Below are 9367 nucleotides of genomic sequence, written 5' to 3'. Positions count from 1 at the left end.
TATGTACGATGCAAGTAAAGGAGATATAAATGGTTGAATGTGAAAAAAATTTGTGTAACATCTCAAAGTAATCGGTTATGAAGCATATACACTATGAAACATTCTAATTATCCCATGCAAAAAAATAAAAGCAATCGACAATATAAATAATGAAAATTAATTAAGGAGACTCAAAATATAGCCAACAGTACTTGGCTGCCACTCACACACTATCCATACCAGTTTCAGGGTAATCAAAAAGATCCTAATGGGATCCATCCAATTCCTCAAATGTGCATGGTTGAAAAGAAAATTTCAGTAGGTAGGTATATGCTGGTGTAGATGTTATCAAATAAATGGACAACACATCTTTAACCATGTTAATTGACAACACAAATTTTAGAGAAATCTGAAAACAATAATGCCAAGGAAAATACACCTCTACACTTGCAAGTTGGCTAGAATTTCTTCTCAGAGAAAGTAGTTGTCTCCTTTTATACCTTGCATTATGGAACGCAGTCAGTTTCTGTTTTTGCCGTTTCTTAGCTTTCGGGGTTATGTAAAGGAGATCTCAAAGAAGATTACAATTTACGACTGTTGGAGTGTTGGTACATAGAAGACGGAAGAGGAGAGTTGTTGGTCGATGGCGGTAAAACATAGCCAAAAGAATAGATGAGGTATGTACAAACCAGAAAGGTACGCAATATTTTTTCTGTTGTAGAGAAATTGAAAGATGAGGTATGATATTGTGATTTAAGAATGGGAAATACAAAGGTAATAATGTAATTGAATCTCAAGCTCATGTATAAATTGATTCAACATGCATTCACAATCACAAATGTCAGCACAAAAAGAGTACACGCACATAGAAAGGAGAAAACCTAATACCACAGCTAAAATATTACAGCCCTGTGTTTTTACAATTCCACAAGTCAAGTATATCACTGGCCTTGTGTTTCCTTCAACTGCAAGGAATTCAAAACTCCCTTGCAGGCTAGTCTTGTAGCTGTTTTCTTGTCAGTAGAACCTTTGTACTCATATTGATGAATTACACCATCTGCATTTACCTCAATTCTACAGACAGTAACGCCGTCGTTCCTGGACAAGTCCTTCTCCATAGTATAATCCATTTTCTGGCACAGTTCAGTTAATTCTCTGATCGGATGGATCGTTAATGTATCAGGTGTCACAAGGGGTTCCAAAAGAGGCCTTATGCTTTTCCACACAACCTCCTTGTTGTATCCTGAATCAACAAGTATAGCACCAGCTAGAGACTCTATGATGTCTCCAAGTACCTGCAAACAATAGAAACAATCTTAGATCATCAGATTCACAACATAGAAAAATGCACCAATAATCTGAGTTTTCTCGGCTCAAACACTACTATGACAGTTATAGCGTTATTCCAAGATTTTGACAAACTAACCTTGGGGAATGAAGCCTCGGACTCCCATCCAAAAGTTTGTAATGCAGACTGTTCGTCAAATTTATCAAGGGTAGCTGCAATGTGTTTATGTAACTCCTGAGAGGCATGAAGTACATGTTTATGCAGTTGAACCTTGATGGCAGACATTGCGTAACAATCGTTATTCACAGAAGCTGACCGCATATCAGTTAACTGCCCAGGTGTCATGCCAGGATATTCATTATACAAATGTGTAGTAATGAGATAATCCAACACTGAGTCTCCTAAGTATTCAAGTCTCTGCAAGGAAAGGAATATATTATTTGAAAAATTAGGCAAAAGCAAAACACATATAACAAGAATAATACCAACAGTAAGTACCTGATAGCATCTAGGCACGTCAGGCAGCATGTAAGAACCGTGTGTCATAGCTTCTGCTAACAGCGAACGGTCCCTAAACGAGTACTTCAAGAGGGATTCTAGATAGCTGACATTAACAAGATTGTCTGGACAAGAATTGATTTGCCTCTCATAGGGTGTAATATTCAAATTCACTTTGATGCCAACCCAATCCATAAACAACAATGCAGCCATCTCACCACCAGCGCTAAGGAATGCCCCAATTAGTGCTTCAACAACATCAGCAACAATTTTCCGTTTCAATTTTCTATTCCCTCGAGTATATATTTTTGTCCCCTTGAAAACTGTCTCTTCTAATTTAAAACATCTTGATTTAACTCCAGGAATGATCCAGGTCTTTGGATCAAAAGGCTCATTCCGTATGAAGCCCTGCAACTCAGAAGAATAGATAATCAAAAACAGAATTAATATATTATTCGCAAGTACAGTTTCAAAATAATAATGCAGAATGAATGGCCAAAGAATGCGACATAACTTCATAAGCATTACAGTTTGTAGAACATAATACTTATTAGGGTAAATAATGAATATTGTACTCTTTTCTTTTTGATATTCAGTGCTTCGAGAAAGCAAAAAACTAAATAAAAAATGATACCGACATAATAATCGGCCAAGTTAGAAGCTTATTATAGGATAAAATTATAATAACTATAATCTGCAACCTTCTAAAAACACAATATCAACTAATTAAGAAATCAGTCGAAAGACAGCATCATAAGAGGTGTAAGAATACAAGATTAAAGACTAATCTATTTAAAAAGAGAGGGAGAGAAAGAATACCGGAAGTATAGAACTGCAACCTAACTTACAGAGGGCAGCGTTACAAATGATCTTCTCCCTCTTCACACTTAGAAGACCCTCGTGATGATTTTCATACATATTAAAAAGTTGCTGACTAACAGCATATTTTAAAAAAGAATCTCCAAGTGTCTCCAGAGACTCATAATGAAAGGTCTCCTTGCATGACTTTGTGGTCATTGCTTCCAAGACCTATAATGAAAAATGCAGATACCATCAGTGCAAATATCTCTAAAATTTTTGACAACTAAATATAAAAGCACACATTCAGATAGCGCCAAGACAAATTTACCAAACAAAGCAAGAGGAGAAAGTTCCAAAAGGAACTCTTTACATTCATTATTCAGTGTCTTACCGTTTTCAAGTACAACGTTTGTGTCTAAACTACTTCCATTATTTAATAAATTATTTTGTGAGAAACATACAATAAAAAAGAAACTGTTTTTCTAAGCTTATTACCTATTAAGGATAAAAACCAATAGATACAGAATTCTTAATTCTGGAAAGAAGAAAAACTAGCCCACCTTGAATGTTTGAATCACGTTCTGCGGACAATGATTCAAATGCATCTTTTTAAAGTTCAAAGCTACAAGCAATGACTCAAGTCTATGCATGATCGATGGAATAAATGAAAATGAATACAGAGTTCGGACTGATATTGGTGACATGATTATTGAGCAAAGTTCAGCAGGTAACTCAACAAAGGTCTTGCTCACATCTGAAAAAGTAAAACACAGATTACACATTATTAGTGTTTGACAGCGATAATAGAAGAAACTATATCTTCCGTGTGTTTGTGCAGCCCAAAGGTTTGTATGGTACTCACTAAGTAAAGATCAAGGTACCGCAAAAAACAAAATAAAAATTTAAAGCTCAAACCTCTGTCTTTCGATTTCCTATGTCCATGACAATAATTTTTTACGGGAAACATGTGTCTTGCCTTAAGTAGGCGTTGATGTTCAAAACGCAATCGAATGCCATGTCTGAAACTCGGAAAAGGATAAATTAGAATAATGCCCTAAAATAGATAAATTAACCGGACAATATATAATGCATCAGAGTTGATAGATTATCTTTACACTAACATCTACCACAAAAAATTACTTACTTTTGTTCAAAGTACTTTCGGTACGTAGTTACTTCACCATCTCCTACTTCCAGAGGTGAATTTCCATCCAATTCCATTATACCGGTGGTGATGTAGGTACGACCATTATGAGGAGTAGAAATCAACGCATTCCGCAATATGCAAGGGCAAACTAAACCCTTTTCAGTCCATATATTGGCTTCATGATGCAGACACTTAACTATAGATGGATGTATGGAATTAATAGTTATCCAATCAACAGATAGTGTTTCCTCTATAGCAATAGATGGCAGCAGAAGATAATCAATCTCAAGATCATCTTCCAAACAGAATTTGTCGGAATCAGTTTCCTTGTCCGTTTTATGGTTCATAAGAATTCCAAGGACATTAACTTGGAATCTTTTACACAAAAGAACCTGGAAAATGAAAACAAAGCATAATTGTGATGACTTTTTCCAACACTTGCGAATATGTCAGATACAATTAAAAAAAACCAATTAAAGGAGTAATAGAGAGATACCTGATCCGGCGAGAGATTAATGGATCCTTTGTATCTCAAGTTTACAGACAAGCTACCTCTATCGAAACACATGTCGAATTGCATGCATTCAGTTTCTAGATCAAGCTTGACTCTAGTTGCAAGGAAAATGTCTTGCACAGTAATATCGTAGCTAAAATTTTGTTTTAGCTCGATTAAATAACAATAGTATATTGTGTTACTATTGTTTGGCATACGATTCACCAATTCAAGCGGTACATAACTTGGTTGATCCTCATCATATGGTTCATTCCCTGTAAGATTTTGTTTGATGTCGACGCCATTCATAAAATTAGTATATGGTTAAATAGAAACTTATATTCACGTAATATTAAAAATTAAAAGGCAATAATAATAAAATGAATAGAAGGCATGAAGTTACCAAAGTCCTCCACCTCTGCTTCTTCAGCAACTATAGAAGGAACAAGATTATCTGTCAAAGCTCCAATCATATGAAGTTTTTTGCATGCTTCAAGACATGCGATATTTTTTAAGAACTTTGAGTCACCATGTACATTAATAGCCTGTATAGGACAACTCTTAGGAAGATACAACGTTCCAGTCTGTTTGTCCCACCTTGGAGTCGGTTTAAAGTACCTGGGAGTTTAGACAAAATGGGGTGAATGATGAACGAGATAAAAAAAAAAACTTATAAGAACCAGATTAACGCAAAAGAAAACATATCTTAACGTTCATTAAATGGAGAAGAAATGGAATAAGGGTAGCAATAAACAAACTAACCCATCTGCAGGGAGTCGTGAACAATACAAGTATATCAAAGTAATGCTAGAACTAAGATTGACAACAGCTTCAGTGCTTGCAACACGATAAGCATGCTCATTAAATTCATCACTTTCAAGACTTTCACATGGAAGGGAAGAATGACGCAAGGACTCCTTCCTCATCATTTCCACACCATCAAGGTATTTCTCTAATCGAGAACGTGTAACTGAATCCCCACTGTAATTTTGGAACAAAATATGGAAGTTTTAGTTAAGCTTACCTCAACATATAGATTTGATATTATAACTTTGTCTCTTGAAAAAGGCTAAATATAAATAGCACTTGCCTACCTCTTAACCATCAATATATAATCTGAATTTTGCATTCTGGCACGGCCACGGGACTGTACAAAACTGCACACGGTGGGAGATGGGTCAAATCTAATAACCAAATTGCAACTTTGAACATCTAAACCCTCCTCAAGAATTGATGTCGCAACAATGACATTGACCTATAGATTAAAATGTTTCCTTAATAAGTAACTGCATTTGCTTATTACAATACAGTGGATTATATAAGAAAGTAGCATACCAATCCCATACGAAAATCTTCCACAATTTGATTTTGATTTTTCCTTGATTGGTTTTGTAATTTACTACCGTTTCCTGCAATGAATTTAGCCGTCCAGCTATTGTATTTCGGAAGCAAAGTGTTCAAAAGAACCTCAAGGACAATAGCTGTGATGACCCTTTCCACAAAAACTATGCATCTCATTTCAGTAAAATTCCTGTAATTGTAGTATGCAGTAAGCACAGTATATCAATTAAAATAGATTTATTTATGATACATATAAAATATTTTTGAAATAATCTATTTATGATAACCTGTACTCAAGTAGGCAGTCCATAAGACAGCACACTTTGGAGGTCAATAGCCCCCTTTCCATATCGGAATTCATATTGTCACCAATAGTCCACTGAGGATCTGAGTAAGAAGACACTTTCTAGAATTAATAAAAGAATGCAAACAAAATATTAAATTGAAATATCATGTATTTTCTCAAGATTGTAGAATTATTACCAGATGGTATGTAACTTTGCAGTGTGAGAATAGTGGACGAACAAAAATCTTTCACAATTTGATCACCCGAGTTACCCAAAGATATTTGCAATGTCCAAGTTTCAATTTCAATGGATGATAAAGACTCCGCGGCCTATCATGTAAAACACAGTTGATGTCAATTATACAAACATGAACGTAAAATAGAGCCAAAAAATCACAGCAGAAGAAGGGCAAGAACCTTCAAAGCCAACCAAACACCAAGCTCTTCCAAGCAAAAAACTGAGTGAGTATAAATCCTTGCTATTTTCTTGTGTGCAGAGTCAACAGCTGCTTTTGTGAAATTTGAACTTGTGACGTAAAGCTCGTGCTGAAGAACAAATTAGAGGCATTGCAAGTTAATAGTCAACTATGATCGGACAAAAACATGCACTACTAAAGAGAAACTTCTGAGTACACACCTGTTGTTTTAAACTGCTGAGTTTATTGGCTAATTTTGCGAATAAAGCATATGAAATTACATTTTCATTGTAAGACTGGAATTTTGGAGTTGATGTCGGTATAAATTTGGAGATGACAGCATCACTCACACATGTATAAACCTTCAATTAAAAAAAAATATATCAGAGAAATAAAACATAACAAGAATAAACAGCTATGAAACACGGACACGGGCACGGACACCGGACACGACACGGACACTGACACGCCAACACCGCTAACAATTTGAGAAAATTACATAATTCAGTGTAATTACAAGTGTCGTGTCGGTGTCGGACACGACACGACACGTGTCGGACACCGGGACACGCCCTTATCCGAGGAGTGTCCGTGCTTCATAGGTAAACAGTAATGTTGAGTTGTACTTCAAAACAAAGAAGAGTATTACTCACGAAGGAATAAATTTTTCTAACAACCTATTCAGAGTATTTTCAAATAACAACTCTAGCATACTTAAAGTTCCGATGACTCTAGGCTACACTAACAAGAGTCTGGAGCAGAGGATCTTTAATTGCTCCCTAAAATTAACTAAAACAGGCAAATAACAGCTAAATCTGTCACTTATGCTAGCATCCCTAACAGTAAGACCTATCAATCACCCTGTAATGTATTTTCTCATGGTAATATTCACCGAGAAGATAAGGGGATTAAGTATTGCTACTGAACACAATAAACGTATATAAAGACTAAAGTAAGAAAAATTGTACATAAAGAGAATGAAAGTAAAAACAACCTTTGAATTCATTAGAGTCATTAGTTCCCGAATATTTTTCGACAAGGTCGACTTAGAATTTGCCGCTGTATCAAAAAATAAAAGTGAAGGTAAGGGAAATTGAACACGAGAAAATAACTGACACTGATAAATAAGCAGGAAAAAACTAACAAAGCAAATAAATGAATAGAAACTTTCTCTAGGCTTGTATACCTTTCGACTTAATTGGGGATGCAGTCATCCCAAAAATTCGAGGAAGCTCGGTGATACCAGATCTTAATTGATGGTGATAAAATTCCTGCACGCAATCAGACAAAACTAACATATTACGACCAAAATATATGACGGTAATAAGTTCAAATACACAAAGAAGTTAAAAGAAAAGGCAAGTAAAGAGTATATAACACAAACTTACAGTCATGATACAAGCATATGGGTGTCTACCAGCAGCATGATGGCATTCATCCATTATTAAAACCTTTATCATTTTCAGTTTGATAAAGCTATGCCTCAAGCAAGAAAGCAATATTGCAGGAGTCATAACAAGCACCTGTACATTCCAAAGCATTACCAGCAGTGATTACCAATCAGTTAAAGATAACTTTAAGAAACATAATAACAAATGATAATGTGTATATTCTAGTCAACTGAATATTAGAAAAACAGAAACTGGATGTCTTGTTTTTTTGCACACCTAGCCCGTCTTGTGCTTTGGTTTGCGCCGTTAATATATTTTAGCCGTTTCAAAGAAAAAATGTACATAGAGATTGAAGCCACAAAAACCATCTATGAGTAGACTACAAGCTTTCCAACAAATACAAGACAACTTGAAAGGAATGAATTCCAGAAAGAGCAATATTAGTTAGTTGGTTAAATAGCTATATGTTTGTTTAATATAAGGTAAGATTTCATTGACATAAACAAAATTAGTAAGAAAAAATTGTCTATTTCTTGTTTCATTGGAATCTGCATAGTACAAACGAATAAAGTTTAGATGAATATTTCATATATGACACAAACAGATAGTTCATGTATATGCAAAGATGCAAACCAGATTAATATTGATATAAAATAACAATGACGTATCCTAGTCGCCATTGAAATGCAAAGACTCTCACTTCATGTTTCTCCATTTGTTCTTTCCATATAGCTCCATCCCAGAAGTCAACACCCATGTCTCCCCAATACATTCCAACTTTCAAATCAGTGTGATTTCTCAAAGCCTGAGCTTGCTAGAATACACAAGTAAATAAACAAACAAGCACAGTGAATCCTCAATCATCACATAGAAATCATTCATCAGAGAATGCATCTGAAATTCGCAAAGTTATTATAAAAGAGATGAAAGTGGCAGCATAATACTTGAGAAACCAAAACAACTTTGGGAACCAAAAAAACAGCAATGTAAGGAGAAGGCTTTCGAAGGTGATAAGCGTAGCTTCGAAGAAGCATGATGGCTATCAAAGTCTTTCCACAACCAGTCTCTAAGTAAACTATAGTATTTTCGCGGATCGCTTTATCCAATGCTTCAAGTTGGTAGCTACATGCACAGAACAAAACAAAAAAACTCATCAATCCAAGCAAACAACATTACAATGGAAAGTGTTTAGGTTTAAAAAACTAACCTTCTAGCAAATGGAAGAGTATCAGGCGTGATCTTCTCCTGATAACAGTCATCTATATCCATAAGAGCTTCTTCCATAGTATTTGATGAACCTACATTAATCAACTCAATAATTATAAAAATTCAAAATACTACTCTAAAGATGATCAGCAATGACAATAACACGGACGTCAGACACAACACTGACTCGTAGACAACCCTAATAATTTAAGAAAATATAAGCGATCAAATGGACACCTTCAAAATACTACTCTAAAGATGATCAGCAATGACAATAACACGGACGTCAGACACAACACTGACTCGTAGACAACCCTAATAATTTAAGAAAATATAAGCGATCAAATGGACACCAACATGGATCAGACACAAAACGAGTCGGACACCACTTCAATCGAAAATTGTTTTTGATTGAAGTGGAATTGAAAAAGATCATACCTTTGCCTGTTGAGTGGTTGGTTACTACCACACGAGCAAAATACGGATGCATAAGAAAAACCCTAATGAAAAGCCCTAAGTCA

The 9367-nt window shown here is 35.2% G+C and overlaps 1 protein-coding gene across 1 annotated transcript; it reads right to left on the bottom strand.

The window, feature by feature from the left end:
- Positions 1-783: 783 nt before the first annotated feature.
- On the bottom strand, positions 784-8936 carry LOC146900356 (endoribonuclease Dicer homolog 2-like). The gene is made up of 22 exons (XM_085735928.1): positions 8848-8936; positions 8585-8762; positions 8341-8454; positions 7638-7772; positions 7436-7520; positions 7244-7308; positions 6471-6611; positions 6251-6379; positions 6031-6163; positions 5835-5934; positions 5542-5737; positions 5301-5461; positions 4969-5187; positions 4610-4824; positions 4210-4481; positions 3711-4105; positions 3482-3585; positions 3127-3320; positions 2585-2794; positions 1766-2173; positions 1406-1684; positions 784-1274 (listed from the first exon to the last, which is right to left on the bottom strand). Exons 1-22 carry the CDS (start codon positions 8922-8924, stop codon positions 921-923), a joined length of 4164 nt encoding a protein of 1387 aa, XP_085592054.1. The 5' UTR covers positions 8925-8936; the 3' UTR covers positions 784-920.
- Positions 8937-9367: the final 431 nt, after the last annotated feature.

Source organism: Medicago sativa, chromosome 8 (genome assembly GCF_051527215.1).
Source record: "Medicago sativa cultivar Bolivia chromosome 8, Bolivia_mono, whole genome shotgun sequence".
NCBI classification, from domain to species: Eukaryota; Viridiplantae; Streptophyta; class Magnoliopsida; order Fabales; family Fabaceae; genus Medicago; species Medicago sativa.
Note: the sequence above shows the minus strand (reverse complement) of the source record. Positions and strands in the feature narration are given on the sequence as shown.